Source organism: Thamnophis sirtalis, unplaced genomic scaffold (assembly GCF_051295495.1).
Source record: "Thamnophis sirtalis isolate CommonGarterSnake01/CBP01778 unplaced genomic scaffold, rThaSir2_p1.2 scaffold_6, whole genome shotgun sequence".
NCBI classification, from domain to species: domain Eukaryota; kingdom Metazoa; phylum Chordata; class Lepidosauria; order Squamata; family Natricidae; genus Thamnophis; species Thamnophis sirtalis.
In genome coordinates, this window is record NW_028261386.1 from 24,475,908 (window position 1) to 24,500,701 (window position 24,794).

At 40.0% G+C, this 24,794-nt stretch overlaps 1 protein-coding gene across 1 annotated transcript in view; it reads left to right on the forward strand.

The window, feature by feature from the left end:
* Nucleotides 1-18,585, forward strand: part of EPHX2 (epoxide hydrolase 2) — an 80,750-nt gene extending 62,165 nt beyond the window's left edge. The window contains exons 13-19 of the mRNA XM_087717433.1: nucleotides 1,348-1,422; nucleotides 2,713-2,761; nucleotides 3,825-3,927; nucleotides 5,583-5,652; nucleotides 9,340-9,420; nucleotides 10,160-10,218; nucleotides 16,497-18,585. Of these exons, the coding sequence (XP_087573559.1) occupies nucleotides 1,348-1,422; nucleotides 2,713-2,761; nucleotides 3,825-3,927; nucleotides 5,583-5,652; nucleotides 9,340-9,420; nucleotides 10,160-10,218; nucleotides 16,497-16,581 (522 nt within the window). The 3' untranslated portion in view covers nucleotides 16,582-18,585. The remainder of the gene's footprint in view (nucleotides 1-1,347; nucleotides 1,423-2,712; nucleotides 2,762-3,824; nucleotides 3,928-5,582; nucleotides 5,653-9,339; nucleotides 9,421-10,159; nucleotides 10,219-16,496) is intronic.
* Nucleotides 18,586-24,794: the final 6,209 nt, after the last annotated feature.

Below are 24,794 nucleotides of genomic sequence, written 5' to 3' on the forward strand. Positions count from 1 at the left end.
CACCCAGTGTTTATATACTGCCAAATTATGAAAACTCTACTTGGCTCATAGACATAATAAATAAAAAAGCCACTTAGATCCTGCCATAGCACATAGATGGTAGCTAACAACAAAGTTTTCTGAATGTAGCCACTTATATAACTAACTGTACCGGACAAGTGTTCCCAGATTTAAGGTTTGTGGAAACATACCAGGAAGGAGTATTTTGATGCAAAATCTTCTCAAAAGACTTAGTGGCAACTGAGCATTGGGGAGGGGGGATGAAAGAGGAATAGAACTGTATATCCTGAAAAAGGGAATGACTGAAGAGTAACATTTTTTTTTCATTATTCCACCCATGGTATTTCAGTTAATGGTGCAGGTTTTCAGGGATGCGGTCAAGTTGGTGGGAGGTAGGAGAAGATAAGGAGTGATGGGATCTTCATACATCAATGTTTCTCAACCTTGGCAACTTTTAAGATCTATGGACTTCAACTTCCAGAATTCTCTGCCAACATATCTGGCTGGAGAATTCTAAGAGCTGAAATCTGCATGGTTTTTTTTTTCTTTTTTAATAAAGTTTACTCATAGACACTTTTTTGAAAAACAGTGCATTGTCAGAGTATGCCGTTCACAAATAAAAAAGACACCCCCCAAAAAAAGGAAGTATTAAGCATTGTTGTACAAGCTAATAACAATAATAATGATATAGTAACAATGGTAATAATATAACAAAAAAGCTTTTAGCTAGGTTTCTTCTTACATTAAAGTATTGTAATTATTTACCTTCTTGTTTTCAGTACTAGCATTTATGATCTTACTTTTCTCTAATTCCTACCTCTTGCTTCTATCCATTCATAGAATTTATTCCAAATCATATAATATTCTGTATCTTCTTGAACTTTAATTTTAAAGGTTAATCTAACCATTTCAGCACAATCAAAACATTTTCGGATTGCAGCCTCCTCTGGTGGGGTATTCACATTTTTCCAGTATTTAGCATATATGATCCTTGCTGCTGTCAGCATGTGTAAAACTAAATATCAGGTCCCTTTATCATAGTCCTCTGGTAGTATACCTAGGAGACATGTTTCTGGTTTCAACTCAATATTCTGTTTGATTATCATTTCCAGCCAGTTTTGTATTTTCTCCCAATATTCTCTTGCTTTACTGCACATCCACCACATGTGGTAAAAGGTATCTGGGGTCTGACTGCAGAAAGCCACGTGTTTTAAAGTCACCAATATTGAGAAACACTGTCTTTGATAGTGGATGCTGGGTGCCGGAGGGGGGAGGAATATTCAACTCCTTGCATGCCCTCAATGAGCGATTCAAATAACCTTCCCTTCCCCCCCCCCCACCCTGCAGGGAGTCGCAGAGGCTGAACTGGAGAAAGATATAATCCGAACTCTGAAGATTATGATCCGATCTACCAGGAAGGAGGTCAGTCCTCTTGCATGAATGGTTTTGTCCCAAAGGAAAAGAAGGGGTCTCAGATGGTATTGGATGGTAAAGTTCTGTAAAGAAGTATATTGGAAATGATGTTTTTGGACTAATTACGCTCTTTATCTTAGATTAGCACAAGTATAGCCAGAAATACATTTTTCAGATGTCCAGCATGGGAATAAGGAGGAGCAACCTAGAATGATTGGTATATTTCTGGTTAAGAGAACATTGAAGGTATTGGTTTCTCCATTTCGAAACAAAAACAACAGTCAAAATGTTTTATTCTTTAAATTAATCTTCAAAATAAAATGGTAAACCAAGATTCGATTCCGAAACAAAATGAGAATTTGGGGAGTTGGGGAACTGAAAACAGATTTCTAGGCTTAGCATATGTGGGTGGCATCGTGTCTCTTTTTATTTCCAACAAATGACTTAAACTTAGAATGACTTTATTGTCACTTTAAATGTACACTAATCGGCATACATTAAAATGAATTTTTGTTGCATACAGCTCTCAAAGGGTCACCACTTCCAATATACACTACATAAACATAACTAAATAAATAAATACAAAATTATGCCTATACCCACATATATTATATGACCCCGAGAAACAACACAGTCTAGTTCAGATGTATACATGTACATACAAGAAAAATGAATGTTGCAAGTTTACCAGATGGATGGCATAGGAAAGGAAGCTGTTATAGAGTCTGGTAGTTCTGCTAGAAATACTTCAAAGCCTCCTCCCAGAAGGGAGCAACAGAAACAGACAGTAAAGTGTGTGGTTTGTGGGATCTCTAACAATGCTTTGAGTTCTAAGCACATAGTGCTTGTAAGTGCTATGTGCTTATGAATGACAGGAAGGGAGCTTCCTGTAATCTTCTTGGTTGTCCTTACTACTCTCAGGATGGACTTTCTATCTGAGGCACTGCTGCCACCAAACTAAACAGTGATGCAGTTTGTTAAAAGGTTATCAATTGTGCCTCTGTAAAAAGTGGCCAGGACAGAAAGAGAAAGATAATGCTGTAGTAGTGAGCTCAGGAGAATTTGATATAAAGGGTAATGCTATTTGGCTGCTAATGCTGCATGAATTACACAAATTTGATTTAATTGGCACAATATTACACCAAATGCAAAATTAAGGACTTCCTGGATTAAAATCAGTTTAACCACTGAAATAAAAACTGGCTCAATGTTTCTTTGTGGCTCAGTTATCAGCCGTCTCTGATCTGCCTTGAGGTTTCTCAATTTTGCCACATTTCATTCAAAACGTTTTCTTTACAGGATAAAATGGAAGGACCTTCTCTTAGTACAGCGGGAGTTAGGAAGCGAGGTAAGACATTGCAACTGCCACATCAATGGAGGTTAATTGCTAATAATTTCAATTTTTTAAAAAATGGGATGAGAAAATTCTAGAAATCCAGAACTATAGACTAGACTGGGAAGTTGAAAAACATCTGAGAAGATGGTAATGGCAAACCACACCCTGGAATGGAATGGAATAGAATAGAATAGAATAGAATAACAGTTGAAAGGGACCTTGGAGGTCTTCTAGTCCAACCCCCTGCTTAGGCAGGAAACCCATGGATACAAGGATTTGACCCGAGAGCATATTTTACCCTTTATTTAAAAAATTCTTCTCTTACCACATTGAAAATCGCAGTTAGCAGTGACTTCTGTACAGGTTCTAGGTGCTGCAATCAAACCTTTCAGGGAGCACAGTTGTGCCTTCTTATTTAAATAATGTTACTTTACTGATGCTGCCTTAGAAAGTCTTAACAATTCAGGTTTTTACTCTGAATCAGAGTATTTCATGCATTGAAATAGGTAGCAAGACAGTCTGATCCAGTGCTAGGAGAGGGCACTTGCATTTTGGCTTCTACCTTTTGCAGGGAAGCCTTTTCTCTGTTCTAAAGAGCCAAGCGCGTTGGACAGCTCTGCCTGGAAGGCTTTGTGCCTTTGTATCAGTGCCAGAAGTTGGAATTAAGATTGCCGGGAGAAATATCAACAGCCTCAGATGTGCAGATGATCCCACTCTAATGGCAGAAAGTGAAGAGGAACTAAAGAGCCTCTTGATGCGGATGAAGAAGGAGAGTGCAAACGTTGGCTTGAAACTCAACATTAAGAAAACTAAGATCATGGCATCTGGCCCTCTCAATTCCCGGCAAATAGATGGGAAGGAAATGGAAGCTAATAATAACAATCAATGTCAGATAGTGTTAAAACGATTCAGGAAGAGAAAAATGTTGATACTAAGCATGAAGTTTAAAAAAGTGAAGGGGTTTATTGAAAAAGAGCTTTCTAGCTAAGATTTAAGGCCTCATATACATCTGATATCATACATCTGAGGCAGCAATACTGAAGTACTTCTCATTCCAATCTTTTCTGTGATGCAGGGGGGCTGTTTGCGGGACTTCCTGAAGATACACCTCCAAGTTCTCTTCTTCCAGAGCCAGTCCTCCAGTACTATGTACAACAATTTAAAAAATCTGGATTCAGGTAATGTAGCCTTGGGTGTGTTCATTTTGGTTTTATTGATGTGCTCAATACCCATATTATTTACACTGAAGCAATGATGTGCCAGTTTCATTGCTGGAGACAATGAATGGTGGTGGCCACTAGAATATACATGGGCAAATTTATGTAAGAGGCAGCGTTCTGTTAGATATTTGCTGAGAACAAACCATAGGGATTGGTAAAGCATCATTCTCAAAAGAGGGGATATCTGACAGGGGTGGGCTTCAAAGTTTTTAGCAAGGAGTTCTCTGTCCGGTTGCTGGGTGGGCATGGCCATAGTGGGCATGGCCATGGTGGGCATGGCCCAGTCGGCCTCCTGCACCACGGGGGGGGGGGGGGGGGCTTTATACCCTCTCCAGGCTCTGGAAGCTTTCCTCAAGCTTCTGGGAGGGAGAAAACAGCCTCCTCAGGCTCCAGAGATCCTCTGGAGGCCCGTTTCTGGCTTTCCTGAACGTCCAGTAGGCCCATTTTTTGCAGTCCCCAAGCCTCCACATGTGCCCTGCACATACCTGCATCCAAAATGGGGCGTGTAGGAACTCCTGGGAGGGGCAGGGTGGGCAGCGCCAGCCAGGAGTGGGATTTGGGGGGGTTGTCCAAACCGCACAGAATCTTAGCTAGAGGTTCTCCTGAACCCCTGCGAGCCCCGAGCAGCCTGCTCCTGATCTACAACTGTTGAGCTGTGGAGAAGAGAGAGAAATGGTAGAGACATTTAAAAAACAGGAACTCAAAAGCTCTCATAAAATTATTTTCAACCAATGTCTTTTAAATTTCAATGCCAGCTGGTTTTAATCCATGCAAGGGATAACTAAAACTGATTGTATATGCAAATGCATACAATGCTTGTTTAAATGTACCTTCAGATCTCCTTCCTCTTTATTTTTGCTCCTGACTTTTTTTCTCTTCTCTGCCTATCACTTTCTTGAAGCAGGAAGGCGACCTAACCAGGCGTTTTTAATGCAATGCAGAATTTTGGAGTTCTGTTGGGGGGGGGGGGGGTGAGAGGTGAGAGGAGAGCTGGGAACTGACAGGCAGCAATAGCAATAGCAATAGCAGTTAGACTTATATACCGCTTCATAGGGCTTTCAGCCCTCTCTAAGCGGTTTACAGAGTCAGCATATTGCCCCCCATAGTCTGGGTCCTCATTTCACCCACCTCAGAAGGATGGAAGGCTGAGTCAACCTTGAGCCAGTGAGATTTGAACCACCGAACTGCAGATAGCAGTCAGCTGAAGTGGCCTGCAGTACTGCACTCTAACCACTGTGCCACCTCGGCTCAATAGCCGCAGCTCCCAGAAAAGTTTTCTTTGCTCCCAGTGTCAGAAAACTACAAATGTGTCCCTCCAGTGTTACTGGCCATGAGTGAGGTGGTGGAAAATTGCCTTAGCTATACATGCTTGTATTGGGAGGACTCCACATTTGACATAGATGTTAGAATATTCATGACTGGGAGAGACATGGTAACAAGGTCAGCCAATGAATAGGCATAGCAACTAAGTCAGCCAGTGGGAGCTTAACCAGATCTGAGTCTGTGCTGAGAATCGAAACTGAAATAAACTGACAGTAGATGCTTGAAGTTTGGTGGTGGCCCAGAAAAATGTATGCTAAGTCCTGCTTTTTTTCTTTTTCTGCCTCTCTCAGGTGTCCACTGAACTGGTATCGAAACCTGGAAAGAAACTGGTCTTGGGGTGCTTCTGCCCAGGGCAGAAAGGTGAGGGTTGAAGGGAGTATTAAGCAGATTTGGGCTTTCAGAAAGGAAACGCCAATAATGGTTTTTGGGGGGATTTTGCATTGCACAGAGTTCAGAAACTTCCCACAAAAACCTTCCAATTCTGAAATAGATCCCATCACCTCCTCCTGAAAGAGTTAATCATGGCCAACATTGACTGATATTGAGTAGAGTCAGATATGGTTAATACATGGATGAGGGAACTCCAGGAAATCCCAAGGCAATACTATAGGCTGGGAAGGAAAAACAAAAATTGGAAGGTAGTTAATGACACATCAGTTCCATATTATTGCTAAGAATGTTACAAAGACATACCTAAAAATCTGGCTCAGTTCAAGAGCTACATTGACCTTCTCTGAAGGATCATAAGTTAACAGCTCCCGCCAGAAATGAGCAAGGCTGAAATGAAAAATTGATCTGGCCATCCCACACTGTTGTGTTGTTTTATTTTTGCTTTCACACACAAATATTGCCCCTAGCTATTCACACAAATGGGTAGACATTAATACATATTTCTGTGATTTATATTGGGGAAATATTTGTTCATTCCAATCAAGGTTTTTTTTTCTTTCAATGCATCCTGTAGGCAATGCACTCCTTTCCACTGTGGTGTAGAGTAGCCCTTAGACTTTTAATTTCATGTACCAATATTTAATAACTTTCTATTTACTCTCCTTGCCTGCCTGTTGAAAGATTCTAAGAATCTTGAAGTAATTTTGATGGGGTCTTTACATGTTTCTTTCCCAAACTCTTAGATGTCAAACTTGGTTCAGGTCACCCAGCAATCTTCATGTGAACTGAAAGATTCAATAGCAATTAGACTTATATACTGCTTCACAGTACTTTACAGCCCTCTCTAAGCAGTTTATAGAGTCAGCATAACTGCCCCCAACAATCTGGGTCCTCATTTTACCCACCTCGGAAGGATGGAAAGCTGAGTGAGCCTTGAGCCTGGTGAGATTCAAACTGCCAAATTGCAGGCAGCTGGCAGCCAGCAGAAGTAGCCTGCAATACTGCACATTCTAACCACTCTGCCACCCCAGCTCAAATCCCAACTGTCCTGTTCTTCAGCCAATCCTGAGTTGCACTGTCTGTACTATTACCGTTTTTCTGATGTTCAATAATGAAAAGCGTGTATCTGTTTCCCATAAAACATTTCAAAGCTGTTATAGACTGTTTTTAACAATCTCACTCTAGGCTGTGCATCAATCAAGATTAAAAGCTCATGTCTTTTCCTGGAAAGTCCCACATTCAGTTTAATCAGATGCTATTATTTGGACTCTCTCTTTACTCTGAATCATATTTTCCCTTTGAATCCAGTCTTGGTTGAAAATGCAAATGCAAAAATATAAAATGGTTAAGAAAAAATAAAACAATAAAATTGAATGAAAGCTGCTTTTATCAGTTGCACAGCTTAATAGCCAGGGATGTGTGGATTCTGAAGTTATAAAAGCAGTGTAAGTTCTCTACCTAGCAAACGCTTAATCATCTCATCAGCATCCCTCTTTGTCAAGCTACAAGATTAAGCTATTGTTTGGAATGACAAGAAGCTGTCATGGGGACGAGTTGAGCTTGCTTTGTGCCCGTGCCTTCTGCCGAAAACATTCTTCATTCATGTAAGAGTTACAGTATTGGATTCCTGCAGGGATAGGAAATCATTTTGAATTAGTGGGTGCAGTCGAAATGCTGACAGCATGATGGGGAAATGATTGCCATGGCTTGCTTATTCACAAAATGGTGCTACATTGAAGTTGGGTGAGTTATAAAACGTTCTGTGAAGAGAAAGTAGGGAGGGGGCTATCTGACTCTACAGAATGATCTTTAGCACCCCATCTTGCTTTTATCTTTTATTGGAAATGGTAGGCATATTTTCAGACCCAGCACTAGGTATGTTGACATGTAATTTTGCTGACCTTTGGATTACTGACTCATTAAAGCAGAGTTTACTTTTTTAGTCACACCTCAGCCGGAAAAGAGATGGGGGTGTTTGAAGAAAATAGCTGAGAGGAGCAGTGCTCATGTGAGATCCAGATCACTTCTGAAATTTTCAAAGGCTCTATAGCAGGGGTGTCAAACTCAAGCTCCACAGGCCAGATCCGGCCATGGAGTGGTTCGATCTGGCCCGCAGGGCTGACCTGGAAACAGCAAAGGACTGGCCCACAGTGCCTCTGCCAGCGAAAATGGAGCTTGTAAGCCTGTTTTATCTGGCAGAGCGCTTGGGCCACCACAGGCACCCCCGACACAAGTGACGTCGAGCGATGGCCCATCCGGGGGGGGGGGGTCCAAGCTCAAACACATCCGTGATGCAGCCCCCAATGAAATTGAGTTTGACATCCCTACTCTATAGCCTTCTACTGTTACCATGTTTTTCCAGATTTTCCAGCCTCAGGATCTTAAAAAATGTCTATGGCCCTGCTGATCAGATGTGGTATTTTGATCCTGTATCTGACAAAATGGGATGCAAGTCCAATGAAGTTTATTCTTCAATACCATTGTAGTGTTTTAAAGTGCCACACGATTCCTAGACTATTGTTGAGGGAAGAGGGAATAGCCTTGAAGGTCAAAGCAAGAGCCAATATTAAGACAAGGGTCAGATAAAAGAAAGCTAAGCTTGGGCAAAAAGGTAAACCGAGAAAGTGTCTCAGAAAGGATCATTCTCATGAAGATAAGGGAAGGAAGAGGGAAGTGCATTCAGGCTTGCAATATTCTATTACTACAGCTGTATAATACAAATAGGATTGGCCTACATTTTAGTTTCTTTGTCTGGTCTACCTTGAAGGGCTGACACCTCAGCTGCAAACATAGCTCTTTGGGGGGGAATTTGCACTACAACCATGAATGTTCATTTCTAGATCTTTATGAGCAACTTTACAGTGACTTTGGCCTCCCAAGAGCAATTATTTTTTCAAAATTGACAGCTGCCTTTTACTTCAGTTTTGTTCTTACCCAGGCTTCCATAACAAGCAACAAGCGGAGTCTTGGTCCCGGCAAAACTGCATTTATTTACACGACTGAATTCCTTTCATTCACAGTCCACAAGGCTTATCATCTTTCAGAGGATTGTTTATCAAATACGATCCTTATTTCATTTGGCGAGCTGCCAAATAACTAGTTCCAAACACAGGGCAAGACCAAACTTGGTACAGAGTCTCTGATAGTTACAAACATAATTTTTCTCTCTTGACATGACCGAATGAACTTATTGTTTCCTGCAAAAGCCTACTCCCCATTTGTTCCTCTTTTGTTTCCTCTGGGAGGGGCCAATCACCTCCAAGGTGTGGCTTTACTCTTAAGTCTACCCTGATTTCTAAATTGTTCTTTTCTTCTGGGAGCACTGCTCAGGCGTACACTGGGAACAGGCTCCAGCTGTTCCTCTGCCTCACTGCTGTCTAGCTCCCTCTCTGCCTCTGACGTAGAGGCCTCATCTGAGCTTTCCTCAACCCCCAGGACTGCCCCATGTTTCTCTACACCCTCCTCACTGTCCGATTCTGCTGCCAGCTCCATTGGCTGCCGGCGGGCCACAACAACTTTCTTCTGCTCTGCCCATCTCAGAAAGCTCCTAATTTTTGTCTATATATTAATATATAGCTGTTAACATGTTCATATGTCTCAGTTTGCTGATCGCCACTGCATATGGCTTCAAATCTCCATTCATCTCTAAATACACAGATCACAGTTCCTGCCCTGATGGTTACTGCTGGAAAAGACAAGGTTCTTAGTCCAGAAATGAGCAAGCACATGGAGAACTGGGTGAGTAACAGATGTGTTACCCTTTCCATAATTAAACAAATACAATAGATCAGAGGGCAGGACAATGTCTATCTACACCAAATTATTCTATTTCATTGCATGGAATGTGGTTGAAGGAATTCTTGTTACTGGGGTTGCTACAGCAGTTCAAGGTCAAACAATGATTTTTCTTTCTCTCTGCTTTGAGATTGACAGACTTGAAGATCATTCAGTGCTTTTAAAAATTTGCAGTGTGGAAGCCAGGGTGATATGAGAGTGCCTTTTACCTCCTGGTTTCTCTTCTCATAAAAGTCATCCCAACGTTTCATTTATTTTAATTTCATGTATTTTAATTTTGATCTTGTGTTTAAGAATCATCAACTAAATCAGTGTTTCTCAACCTTGTCAACTTGAAGATGTCTGGACTTCAACTCCCATAATTCCCCAGCCAGCGAATGCTGGCTGGGGAATTATGGGAGTTGAAGTCCAGACATCTTCAAGTTGACAAGGTTGAAAAACACTGAACTAAATAGTGACTCCCTTAGTTATTATACATAGGCTTAGATTTCTTGAGACAAGGGAAAAGCTCAAGAATGCCACTGAATTGGGGTTATTTGTCATCTTATTTTAGATCTCATTGTACATGGGATGACATGGTTCCTGACTGACATATCTTGTCATAGTCAAGGAACCTTTCCTGTTTCACAAAATAGCAAAATACTTTCAGTTGGCCATGACATGTACCTTTTTCTCCCCCTAGATTCCACAATTGACTCGTGGCCATATTGAAAACTGTGGACATTTCACACAAATGGAGAGGTAAGTAGTGTTGAGAGCTAAGTTGAAAGAGAAAGGGGGGGAGAGGGAGGGAGGGAGAGAGAGATGCAAATAATTTATTTTAAAATGCATGCCTGTAAAAAGCACATTAGCTTATTGTTTTGCATAGGTTCTTGAGATTCGTTGTGAAATAATCTTCATCAAGATTCCCATCAAATTCAAATTAAGTATTCCTGAGAAAATGTTTTGGCAGGGACAGGTTTTCCTAGCGTGAACTAGTTTGATCTGCATCTTCAAAATTATACAATGATCATAACTTACGTTATTTCATGGTATTTTTGGTGTCAGGCAGAGGAAATCAAGAGCCAGGAAAAAAATTCAAAATCACTTGAAAGTGTATTTCATGCTATCTATTCTCAAGAATCTGATCTACTAAACATCAATGAAAATTGGCACCAGAAGTGTCAATGGACTTCAAAACATAGGTCTCTTATGGGGGCATAATGACTCCAAACAGATGGTGCATTTGACCCCATCCTCGGGTTCAACCTGGTAATCTCTTACATTTGGTTCCTAAATATTCTGATTCAATCAAAACACATATCTTAATGTTTTTATAATTGTTGAGAGAGATTTCATTTAGAAATGCCCATGTGAATGCATTTTTAAATATATATTTAACTGTTTAAATACCTTTGGGTTGCATTTAAAAAAATATCACAAACTAAAGTGGGATGAAATGCATTTACTGGATGAACATATATAGAGGAACATGAATATAATTTTATTAAGTTTAATTACAATAATAACTAATGCCAACTAAACTTAAGGAAAGAAAAAAGAACGGAAAGAAAGAATAAAAATAAAAAGTCCAGGAAAAATGAGGAAAAAGAAAAGAAAGAATATAATAAAAAAGATATACATATATACATATACACATATACACATATACACATATACGTGATTTACAACATTCATTACCAGTATAACTCTTCACCTCCTATAAGATTACAGATTAATATTTCTTCCTCCCAAATCCCATTCCTCATCTATAAATAAATCAATAAAACATCAATTTAAAAAGGATCTGAATACAAATGTCACTAGTTCAGAAATCCAGCCAAGGGCACCAGAGATTGTTAGAAATGGAAAAAGAATTCCAACCGTTTTCATATGTACAGTATCTTGAAGAACAAGTTTTAAAGTAAAATAAGAAATCTGGAATTTAACAACACAAAACAGAATTGGAAAGTGAATTATGTACAAACGATAAGCCTTTACAGATAGTCCTTGATTTACGACCGATTGCTTAGCAACAATTTGAAGTTACAGCAGACACCCCCCCCCCCAAAAAAAAAAAACTATTTATGGCCTGGTCCTGAAGTTAGGCCAATGCAGCACCCAGTTGGCCTCCTCAGGGTGCCGTCGGCCAGGCAGTGTCGGCTGGCGACCCCCAGGGGCAGAGCCTTCTCTGTGGGAGCGCCTTCCCTTTGGAATGAGCTGCCCCCGGAGCTTCGCATAATCCCCGACCTCCAATCTTTCCGGTGTGCCCTAAAAAGTTGGCTTTTTCAGCAAGCCGGCCTGGCCTGAATAGAATAAATTAAATTATTAATTTAAATTGTTAATTTTAATTTAATCCTAAATTTGATTTAAATTGTCAGTTGAAGGTTATTGGATTTCCTATTTAATCTTTTTTAACTTTTGTCATATGTGTTTTTATGTTGTATGCTGCCCTGAGTCCTTTGGGAGAAGGGCGGCATATAAGTCCAATCAAACCAAACCAAACCAATATAGTCATCTGTCTTTACAACCAACCGGAGGGACACTGCAGGGATAAAGATACCTCTTTCAAGAGCTGAGAACCATTTAGTGTTGCTAAACACTTCAGATTCTTGGTCCATCTGATCCAGGGGTGTCTTCAAACTTTTCAGTCTGAGAGCCACACTGGACATTTTGCAAACATGGGGGGGGGGATCTATTTTATAAATAAATGAATAAAATTTAATCGAATGAATATATTTGATCCCCACAATGGGCGAATGGCTGCAAAAGTTGAAGGATTTAGCAGAGATGACTAAATTGATTGCTTTGATAAAAGAATAAAAAAGCATAACTGCTTTTGTTTCTTCTTAGAAACCTCTTCTGGACTTTGTGCTTGAGGTAGAGGGAAAAAATGAAACTTTGATTTTGGGTTTTCACGATTAGATAAATTTGTTGATATAGAAATGGCTAGTTTAATACTATTATGTAAAAGTAAAAAGGTGAGGTTGGATGTTACTATTTATTTTACTGCACCAAAGGGAATTGGAAGCCAATGCCTTTTCTTTCTTTTTCCCTTTCCCTTCTTTCCTATGCACTTCCCTTTTCTTTCCCCCATTTTTCTGTATATCACAGAAGTGAGTACACCCCCCTCACATTTTGTAGATATTTAAGGATATCTTTTCTACAACACTGAAGAAATGACACTTGGCTGCAATGTAAAACAGTGAGCATACAGCTTGTATAACAGTGTAAATGTGTTGTCTCCTCAAAATAATGCAACACGCAGCCATTAATGTCTAAACTGCTGGCAAGATATACTTACAAAATGTGAGGGGGTGTACTCACTTCTGTGATATAGTGTGTGTGTGTGTGTGTGGTGTGTGTGTGTGTGTGTACACATACATGCACATTATTTTGCTCAATATGCTATGATTCACAACAAGAGCAAAAAAGAAACTACAAAGAAACAAGGCTGTGCTTGTTTGGAGAAATGATATAAGAAAAATGTCACATATTAGCAAACATAAAAATAGAAAGAAGCTATGCTAGATCAGACCAGTAACCAATCAGTCCAGATCCCTCCTCCCCCCCTCAAGTAAAGAAAGCAATCCTCCAACTGGCAGGCGTCCTTTTCCCCATATGCCCAGCCCTAAGCCAGTTCGGCCAGCTCAGAGCTGGTGCAAATTTTAAAAGGGAAGAAACTTCCCCTTCCTCATTCAGCAACCGTCCACTGGCTCATAACACACACACACACACACCATCACAGAAATCAAGGGAATCCTCTCTTCCTTTGCTGTTTGGAAAGGATTGGAGCACAACACATGGGATGAGCTGGCAGACTTGAAGGAAGCTTCTGGAGAGCCGGTTGTAGCCCATGGGCCATAGTTTTGAGACTCCTGATCTAATCCAAGATTAAGATCTCCAAGGTTTTTCTTACAGAGATGTGTGTGTATGTTTGTGTATATATGCAAACATGCGTGTAAGCAGAGTTATAGATCACTCCAAACTTTTATCAAAGACTTCTGTATGTTAAGGCATTCTGTGCTCCTGTGTGCAAACTGATGTTTTATTTATGCCATAAAATCTTTTTTCTTGTTCGGTCTACCCCTTTCCTGCTCTATTGTTCACCTGCTTTTTATAAACTGCTGTCTTTGTAATGTCATGGCAGTTCTTTTCTTTAAAAAAGAAAAATACTATGAAAAGGGCCTTGAGATACTGGCTGAAATTACATAATTACATTTAGGGAAGCATTCCTACACAAAGGATGATAAATTCAAGTAAAGAATGAATAAACTGCAGTAGGAAGATGAATTATTTTAGTCCCTTGTAGGAATCAAATGTGCCTTTCTCTCACATCCCACATTTTACAACATTGTAAAATGTTTCACTAGTATCACTAGTTAAGTAGGATGGAAAAATACACTTAAAAAGTACAAAGTGGGTGAGGGAGCACTAGGGACAAACTGAATGGTGAAGGGCATGCAGCTGTATTGCCGCCTGTAGGCCAAAATACCAAAATGCTGTATATTTAGGTACCTTTAAAAATGGGTTGATTTGACTAGAATCAGATTCAACCAAATGGGGATTGGATTATTCTTGTAGTTCTTTTTAGCTTCTTCTTACCTGACACCTTTTCTCTAGTCCCTACATTTGGATAGGGACTTTTTTGGAGTCCTTGGTTGTTTACTTGCAGATATTTCATTATCTGACTAAGTAAACATAATTAGTGCTAGTGTGTGTGTTGGGAAGGGGGGGGGTTGCTCCCTGTTTATATGATATAATAGCTTGCTTTGCCTGTGTCAGTAAAGATGTGGCTTTCTCCTTGGCAGTGCCTTGATTAGTGTTTTGATTTCTGTTTGAGTGTCTGGTGTTAATCTCTGCTTATTTGGGTTTCAGTTGCTGGAGAAGATGTGTTCTAGTCATTTTTATTTATTTCTTAGCTTTTTTATTGCCTCTTTTGAATGCTTTGCAAACGTGGTTTGTCTCTATGTGTCTGTTGATGACTGATTTGTCTCAATGCCAAGCTTCTAGGAATTCTGGAATTTTGGGGTTTATCTTGGTCTACGGTGGTCAGTTTCCCAGTTGAAACTATGGTTGATTCTGTCCATGTGTTGTGAAATTAAACAACTTTCATCCTAACAGCTACTTGATGTTCATGGTTGAATTCTGCTAGTTTTCTGCCTGTTTTCCCTAAATAATGGCTGTTACACTGTATTTTGTAGATGAGTCCTGTTTTCTCTTCTTGAGCTATGGGTCTTTTCATTTATTTAAAATGTTTTGGAGGGCTTAAATTGCTTTGTCACACTGTGACACAATCATCTGCTAATAATTTCTGATGGATGGCAGTGTTATCTCTTTCATAGCTTCTGTTGATTGTGCTATGGTGCGTTGAGTGATCAGGTGCTTTTTGATATATTTGTGTGGATAAATTTTTGATAAATTGGTCATTTTATTAGAAGCAACAGAATCTGTCTTCATACAACCTGGGCAGGCTTCAGTATTACAAAGTCTTATATATGCATAGTTCAAGCTTAGAAAATATAACTAGTAAATCTCTTGAGTTCTTCTTGTTCCAACCACTTGTCCTAATTGAAAGTGTTTAATAAAGTCTATCATATAATTTGCTTTATTTATGTGAAAGATTTCCTTGGCTGCTTTGGCAAATTATTTGTAAAAATAATAAAAGCAGGATACAAATAAAGGAATGCGGTGGCTCAGTGGCTAAGACCACTGTCAATCAGAAAGGTCGGCAGTCCGGTGGTTCAAATCCCTAGCACTGTGTAATGGAGTGAGCTCCCATTACTTGTCCCAGCTTCTGCCAAACTAGCAGTTCGAAAGCACATAAAAAAATGGAAGTAGAAAAATAGGAACCACCTTTGGTGGGAAGATAATAGCTTTCCATGCGCCTTCAGTGTTTAGTCCTGCTAGCCACATGATCACGGAGACGTCTTTGGACAGTGATGGCTCTTTGGCTTTGAAACAGCCCCCTAGAGTTGGGAACAACTAGCATATATGTGCGAGAAGAACCTTTACCTTTACAAATAAAAAAAAATAGAGCAAGGATTTCTTTTAGTTATTGCTTGCTGGATAGTAGGTAGAGTGCTGACCATATCATTATAGGTTTAGAAATTCTCAGTTGGTAGCAAATCCCATTCCCAACCCTGAAAATAGTTAACTCCTTCAATTTTAGTATTCAGAGGAAATCCAGGGAGAAGGAATTACAGACCAGTTTTTTCTGAAATATAGATTCTATGTGGAAATGGACAATAGGGCAGAATTTTGAGGGCAAGGGCCAGCAGAAGACTAAAAGTCTGATTACATCCAGGGCAATTTCTTACATTGATGCTCAAAAGCTAGTATATTCATGTTAATGTAGAAGTTATGTTAAATGGGTTGATATGTAGAAAATGCAAACATCTAAATAATGTTCCAAAATTGGTGTGGCCAGGTATTTTCCATTCCTACTCTGCATTCTGACATTCAGGTTTTTCTTTTGAGGATCAAATGAGAAAAGGCTCGTTTTTTTTTATACCATATTGATATTCCAGAGGAAAGGCAGGATGTAAATGTAATGCAAATCCAAATTCAATCTGAATACTAGTCACACATTGGGAAAGGAAAGTAGACATGACAGTTTTTTTTGCAATTTTAAGCAAAACATATGCTTTACTTTGATAAAGGTTTAGAGAGCAGCATTCCCAGCCTGTAACCTTCTAAATGCGCTGAATGTCAATTCTCAGTTTCTCCAATCATCATGGCTAACTGGGGGCATTCTGAGAATTGAAGTCAATTCATCTGGAAGGATCCAAACAGAAAGTTGGTTTATAATTCAGTTTTTAGTCACCACAGTGGATCAGATCTCTTGTTATCGTCTTTATTTCTCTGGATGCATGAGAAAATAAGACTGATAAGCTTACAAGGAATCAGAAAAAAATGTGACTTTGCATTAATTTGGGTTCTTTGGGCACTAAATTCTGTTTTCCCTCCCATGAGTATCTGTGCGTGCAAGTGCACACATTGCAAAATACCTGCCTTGCCAACATGTGTTTTCTCTGCAGGCCTGCAGCTCTGAACAAAATCCTGATCGACTGGCTGGAAGAGGTTCACAAAAATGCTTCGTTGCAAACAACCGCCAAGCTTTGAAGAGGACTTCAGCCCACAAATTGGCTAAACTGTTAGCCAATTCATTTATGGAAGGGGGAAATAATTCATAAGATAATTGGTTATGGAGCTCTTGCAGTGCTTTTGATATATACTGTATCTTCAGTGCATTGGAAAGAATTAGTCATGATCCTCATAAAAGGAGTTTTAAAAAATAACCTAAATCAAATGCTGAAAACATAACCATGCTGAGGTTATGTTATCCTTTGATCGCTATCCTTTTGAGTCAAAAGAGAAGAAAAAATATATAAGAAAATTCATAATGGCCCAGCCGTGTTTGGACCATGATTTATTTAAGCAGAGATCACATAATTGGATGGGCTGATGTAGCATACTGTATGCAAACCAAATAGAACTGCCCTTTAGTACAAGGTAAGAGCTGTGGTGGCGCAGCGGTTAGAATGCAGTATTGCAGTTTAACTCTGCTCACTACCAGGAGTTCGATTCCCACAGGCTCAAGGTTGACTCATCCTTCCATCCTTCCAAGGTCGGTAAAATGAGGACCCAGATTGTTGGGGGCAATAGGCTGACTCTAAACCGCTTAGAGGGGGCTGTAAAGCACTATGAAGTGGTCTAAGGGCTATTGCTATTGCTGATTTGTGGTCCATTATAGTTTCCCTAACATATTGGAATCAAGTTTCAATTCTAATTTGTGGGAAGCTTAAATCACAGCTTCTCAGTTCAGATGAATCTAAAAGTGATTTCACAAACTCAGGATGCATTATCTGAAGCAGGCACAAGGCAGGACAAAAATGTTTGATTAATGCTGTAATTGGGGATGGGGTTGCTCTCTAGAGGTTGGTATCAGTTTTATTATGATAGACTTTTTGGGGTGTGGCAGATGGGAGTTGTTTCTCAGAAAATTCTGGAGAATCATAACCCTGTGGTGGACTTTCTAACTGCGGAATTCAGTTTAACTTCATGATTATGAACTTTCAAGTGTATATGTTTTGCAACAGTTTGTGTTCATTTCTGAAAAGATACTATTGATTGGAGTTTTTCAAATTGTGTTCCACTGGAACCCTAGCATTCCATAAGAAATTGATGGGGTTTGGCAAGAGAATGAGGAGAAAAATACATTCAAACATGGCTAAATTTCTGAAATTCCTCGGATTATATTTTGCCTTTAACTAAGAAATTTTGGCTGAAAAAAATTAACCTGCCATATTGTCCACTATTCATTCAAGCAACTGTATTTTTTCCTGGGATCACAGGGAGAAAAGAGAAAAGGCCCCATCAAAGAGCTGCAGACTCATTTGCACTTTTGCGTGTTCCAACCCCCCTTTTGTGAATTGAACCTGAACCACTACACATATGTGTGTAGATATGTTGAACAAGCACTTAGAGGACACGAAGCCCTTCTGAATTTCTTGTACAAAGTAGAAGGACAGGAAACATAAACAAAAATATTTCTTTGCATACTTTGCAAAAAAAAAAAGTATGGATACTGTTTCTTTCAGCTCAGGTTGTATTTTTCAGCAGCTTTTAAATAGGAGGATTTAGTACCGATATCAGATTTTTTTCTGCATATTGGTGGGCTTTGGTACTGCTGAGAAAATGATTAGTTTCTGAAGAAGCACAGCTTCCGTTTCTTTTTCTTAAAATGAAGCAGCCCTTAAGGCACTGTTTTTCAACCTGAGCAATTTTAAGAAGGTTGGAATGCTGGGAACTGAAGTCTATCCATCCTTAAATGAGCAATGAGAATGGTTGGAGATACTCTTCAGTCTCTTATTCGTTTTGGATTAGGCTTAACTTAATATCTTCCACCCAGGGTTTGAGGAAATGTTGAAGAATGTGTCCTTTATACTCACTCCTCAAAGATCTCTTGAATAGGTTGGGATTTATGGATGATTAGAGCAGTATTTCTTAACCTTGGCAACTTTAAGATGGGTGGACTTCAATTCCCAGATTTCATGCTGTTTGAGGAATTCTGGAAATTGAACCACACCCATCTTTATGTTCCCGAGGTTGAGAAACACTGATTTAACGCAAAATATAATGGACAAAAATATAATGGAATAGATTTGAGATCTTCTTTTTTACATACCAATATGTGCCTACATACCAATATGTGCCTACAGAATAAATCCCCTTGTCTCACTGAGCGTTACTCTAAGGCAGGGCTGTCAAACTCATGGCCCATGGGCTAGATGCATCATGCACTGGCCACACCCGGTTTAGCAAAGGGTGGGAAAGTCTTGATACGTCATGTGATGCCAACGTGACAATGCAAGTTTGACACCCTGCTCTAAGGCAACACAGAAAATGCCTGATCAGCACTTGAGTGGTGCATTTTTGGATATGTGGTTGTGTGCTATTACTTGTAGAATACCATTCAATAGAATAAAATTTTGGAAACAGTATTCTTGTGTTGTTGAATAAAGTTTGCTGCAGAGAGAAATGAATCTACAACACATTCATTCCTAGAAGTGGTTCCAGGGATTTACTGGTGACTTAAGAACATAATATTTGACTCTCTTGGTTTGCTTCAGTGTCTAGTTTCTAGTTTACATCCTCTGGTGCAAAGCCATAGTGATGATTCTTTGCTTTTGACTTAACTTTTGCCTGTCAAACTATATGGGATCAAAATCAAAATTTTGAATTAAGTATTCCTTTTGCAATCAAAGTTCTTTTCCCTTGTCTGTAGCAATCTGTTGTCTTTCTGCTAGAGTACTTATTATGCAAGATGCTTAAATCATAAAGTGAGCAATGGAGCAAGAAAGTACCAGAGTTGACACTAAATTATATTTTATTTCAGCGAAGGGTCACAACTAACATAGTATCAAAAGATACAGGGTAAAAATTTACCAGATATACATACAGTACATAATACAAAATTTAAAAATTGTGCTGAAGTTCATATGTTGGCAGTTCTATGTTCTGGCCCTTATCCAGCTATCAGTTCAAACCAAAGGTGGGATTCAATTTTTTTTACTACCAGTTCTGTGAGGATGGCTAGGTGGTCATGTGACTGGTTGGCGTGGCTAGGCGGCCATGTGACTGGGTGGGCGTGGCTAGGTGTGGCCACCCAGAATTTTTACTACCGTTTGCCCAAACCAGCCAGAACAGGCTGAATCCCACCACTGGTTTAAACAGGTGAAGGGCACACAGGTTAAAAGCCCATTTTACAGAAGGTATTGTATATGGTGGATAGACTTTTCACATATCATCTTGGTTGTCTTGCTCCTTATGCTGAAATAAACGTTGATGGTGGAATAACAAAACAAAAACATTAGACATCTTTCATAAGGCAGCAGGAGTTCAGCATTGTCACCCAATTTAACTTTAGCCACATCTCAATTCCTCCATTGTCAACTAAGGGACACACAGAGAGATGTTAACCGATGGCCGCTATAAATGTCAAGATGCATCAAAATTCTTTAGAACATTGTAAGCAGAATCTTCTTGCGCTGGCTACTTCAAACATTGGTTTTCAGGGCATAAAGAAATGAGACATTAAAATCATGTGTGAATCCATCAGATTCTTTAGATTGCTGCTGGTGAGCATTTGTCGGGCATTTGTTACGACTGTCATTCTCGATATCCTTGTAAAATTTGACGTCAGGTGGTGATTAGATTCTGACATCTAGTGAATAAAACCTCTTCATCAGTTGCTCCTCTTGAATTCCTTCTGAAATGAGAAACGTTCCTTAAAAGCTAGCACTCTTTAAGAGGACAAGGATTCTTTTGATTAGAATCTTTTAACCTAGTATCCGGCCTCTAATAGACCATCAGCCGCAGATTCTAATATATCCAATCTCTATTTTGTGGACTCTGTAACCTACCCTCACTTATGCTGACAAAATTGTACAATGAAATAGACCATTTTTCAAGAACTGTTATGAAGATCATGTATGTTAAGCCACCAATAAGCTTGATAAATCTATGTTACTTTAAACAAAAAGTGAAGAGAAAAACCAGCAAGTCTAAGAATGTTAATTTTAATCTCTCCAGTGATATCAAAGCTATAGAGCAAGGGTGTCAAACTCAAGATCCAGGAGTGCTTAGATCTGGCCTGTGGGGCCGCCCTGGAAAGAGCGAAGGACCGGCCCACAGTTTCCTGAGTTTGCCAGATTCATTGAACCATAAGTTACGTGTATGGAAGTTATATAGTTAATATGTTGTTGTGTTGATTTTAGTCAGGGTCACCGGAGGCTAAAACATCTGAAGAACGGTTGCAGGAACTGGGTATGTCTACTTTAATGAAACGAAGGACTAGGGGAGACATGATAGCAGTGTTCCAATATCTCAGGGAATGAAGAAGAGGGAGTCAAGCTATTCTCCAAATCACCTGAGGGCAGGACAAGAAGCAATGGATGGAAACTAATCAAGGAGAGAAGCAACCTAGAATTAAGAAGTAATTTCCTGACAGTTAGAACAATTAATCAGTGGAACCACTTGCCTCTAGAAATTGTTGGTGCTCCAACACTGGAGGTTTTTAAAATAAGATGGAACAACATGTCTGAAATGTATAGGGCCGTGATGGTGAACCTATGGCACAGCTGGCATGAGAAGCCCTTTCTGTGGCATGCAAGCTGTCGCCCAGCTCAGCTGCACCATACATACACACGCACCTCCTGCCAGCCGGCTGATTTTCGGGATGCACAGGGGGTGTCCCCAGCGGCCCATTTTTGAGCCCAGGAGGCTGCAGGGTGGCCTCAGGCCCAAAACGGGGTGGGGGGTCATAAATGCATGTACGGGGAGCATGGGGGGTCATGTGCACATGTGGGGGGAGGGGAGTGTATTGGGGGTGATGCATGCATGCACAGGGGCAGCCGCATTGCATTATGGGTGCCGGCGCGCACATGCAGTTTCACACACAAAGAGAAAAACATTAGCCATCACTAGTATAGGGTTTCCTGCCTAAGCAGGAGGTTGGACTAGAAGACCTCTAAGGTCCCTTCCAACTCTGTTCTGATAGGGTGTCATATGAATGAATTCATAACAGAATTAGAAGGCAGACACAGCTACCCAGTTTTTCAGAGGTCAGTACAGATTTTCTCATGCAAAATAACTCCTTTTCCATTCCTTGTATTTCCCCTGCCCCCTAGCAGCCTTTTCAGCTTCAAAAAAGAAGTGGGCAGGAGCAAGCAGATACATCTCTGATAAACTAATACGGAAGAAGATGAATTAAATCTTTAGTTTTAAATCAGAATTCTTTTTGTTGTTTGATAATGAATTAATATTTGAGAAAATGGCTCCCATCTAAATGTTGGGAGCTGGTGAACCAAATCTTTACCTTTAAATTAAAAATCTATTTTTTTTACTTTTAAAAGTGAATTAATGTTGTGAGAAAAATGGTTCAGGAGTTAAATTTCCCCAAAAGTATAAAACAATACAAAGTATTGTGTTTATGCATTCTAAATCACACCTGACACAATCTGTGTTTTTTTAAGATGGCATACAAATTGTGGCATTATAAAGGGGTATTTATTCATGATGTTATTGCAGTATTTAATAGATCAACTTATAAAATCCGTCTTCAGATATTAATTCAAATAGGATCAGACAAAAGCATACCTTGAAATGGCCGAATAAATAGTCATCTTTTCAATCCAGATCTACTCCTTGTGACAAATCAGCAAGTATAAACATCACCTATATTGATCACCTAGCGCCGCGAAATGGAGTGAGCCCCACATTACTTGTCCCAGCTTCTGCCAACCTAGCAATTCGAAAGCATGTAAAAATGCAAGTAGAAAAATAGGAACCACCTTTGGTGGGAAAGTAACAGCGTTGCTTGCACCTTCGGCATTTAGTCATGCTGGCCACATGAGCATGGAGATATTTTCGGACAGCACTGGCTCTTTGGATTTGAAATGGGGATGAGCACTGCCCCCTAGAATCGGGAACGACTAGCACGTATGTGCGAGGGGAACCTTTACCTTTATATTGAACACCAAATGTGAAAGAAAATGGGTTTGTTTAATGTATTCCCTTTCCTCTTTAGTGCATATTTAATACATGTACATCAATGTTTTAAGTCCACTTAACATTCCTTTTCATTTTGACTGATAAGATTTTTTTTATTATATTCACAGTATTAAGCAAAACATCAAAAAGAAGACCCAGATTGAGCCCAAGTCTTAAATGGATATACTCTCAATTATTCTGTCTTAAGGTCACAACTGTCAGTACTTCTATTTGTAAAGTAATGAATGGATGATCTATGACCCTCCAAGCATTGCTAAACTGCAATTTCCAACAAGTCCAGGTACTCAGATCTTTACTAAGAGATTCCCAGAACTGTGTTTCAATAACAAGCTATTCATTTCTGTAGTGGTACAAACATCAACTTCCTGTTCCAATAAGAATTGGAAAAAGATCTATAAACATCTCTCTCGCATAGTGGAAAGCTTCTGATCTTACCTGAAAACTGTCTTCAGATTCATATAGGAAGAGAATTCCAAGCACCAGTGTTACTAAGTCCTACCCTGTTTCCCCTAAAATAAGCCCTCCCCAAAGATATTGCAATACAGCAGCAGCCATGAGTTGACCACGCATGCCACCTCCTGCACCTCAAAAATAATAAGACCCCCCAAAAAATAAGGCCAAGGGCTTATTTTGGGGTCAAACGAAAATAAGACCCTATGTTATTTTCGGGGAAACACAGTAGATGTCTAGTAAGATTAAAGTAAGCAGAAGTCCAGACTTGTACAATGAAAGATGTCCAGCACTGATCGATGGGGATTCAAACACTCTCAGTGTGGGTTTGAAGCCGCATCTTGCAATGTTTGAAGCCTCTTTCATCACCCTGACTTCAGGTTTCTTATTCCTATTACTCAACTTCTTTCCCCCATACTCCTGGTATCTCTCCCTCCCATGGCTAAGGAGATTCTTGAGCCCATTTTCTTCCCTCTAAATCTGCTGAATGATCATTGACACCGAGACTATAATTTCAAGCACTGTATGGTCCATTGGTAGGCAAGTGCCTCTGTGTATGATTAAAACATTTTTTTTAAATCCATAAATGTGTCTTCTGCAGTGAATTGGTTATAAAAGTGCTTCTTATGATGTATCTTGAAAGCTATACTTTGCGTAGAATTTAAGCCAGCCAGAGAATAATAAATCGTGAACGAATTCTGGGGGAAATGGAACCATTGGGCGACAAGTGAAAGATTTGGATATGGATTTCATCTCTCCCTTAAGAAAATGTTCAGGATAAAAAAATGCCTGCCTATTTGGATTAGGAGAAATATTCAAATCCATATCCAGAATCAGTACAACTTAATCTTTTCCCCATTTTTATATGTTGGACATTCCAGTTCTTGGCAGAAGGCTCATGTTTGCTGAAGCCTCCTAGGCTAGGAAGAAGATTGGGCAGCTAAGTGAGAGTGTCCTACTCTGCCCAGCTAATCAAATCAACCCTGTGAACCTTTCTCTGAAAGCTTCCTACATTAGCCTCCTTTAGCAGGGATGGTTCACCTTTTTGTCATCTCGTGCCGAAAGCATGTGCGACTCATAATACAATGCACATGAAAAACCCCACATGCCCCTGCACATGCCCCCATGCTCTCCCGACCCCCAGGCATGCACACATGACTCCCCTTGCTATGCCCGCACATGCACACATGACTCCCCGCCCCCATGCATGGGTGCACCTGCATGCACCCTGCCTCCCATACATGTGTGGTAGTGACCCAAAAATCAACTGGCCAGCGGGAGGCATGTGCACATGCACGGTGGAGTTGAACTGGGGTAATGGTTCGCGTGCCCACAGAGAGGTCTCTGCATGCCACCAGTGGCACATGTGCCATAAGTTCAACATCATGGTCCTATAGCATAAAGGAAAGGGCTAGTGACACAGAAGGGTCATAGCTGAAGATCTTCTTGTGAGCAGGACCAAAAAACCTGGCAAGCAAAAGCATTTCCAAGTGTGCTTAAGTGTCAAAATGACAGCCACATCTGCGCTATGAACCCTGCCTCTACTTGCAGGAATTCAATCACATTGGCACAGCCAACATCCTGACTTGTTTAACTTCAATACAGGAGAATATTTGTAGCTCAGTGTTGAAATGAGGGGCCCTTCTGAGCTTGCTGGTTTTCTTGCAGACATTTCATTGCCCTAACTAGGTGCTAGTAAGGAGTGCTGTTTGTTGTCAGTTTATATTCTGGTGACTTGCCTGTCTGTGTGGGTGAAGGCGATCATAAAGATTCTGTAGTTGGGCTGTTTATTGATGGCTCTTTGGCAATTC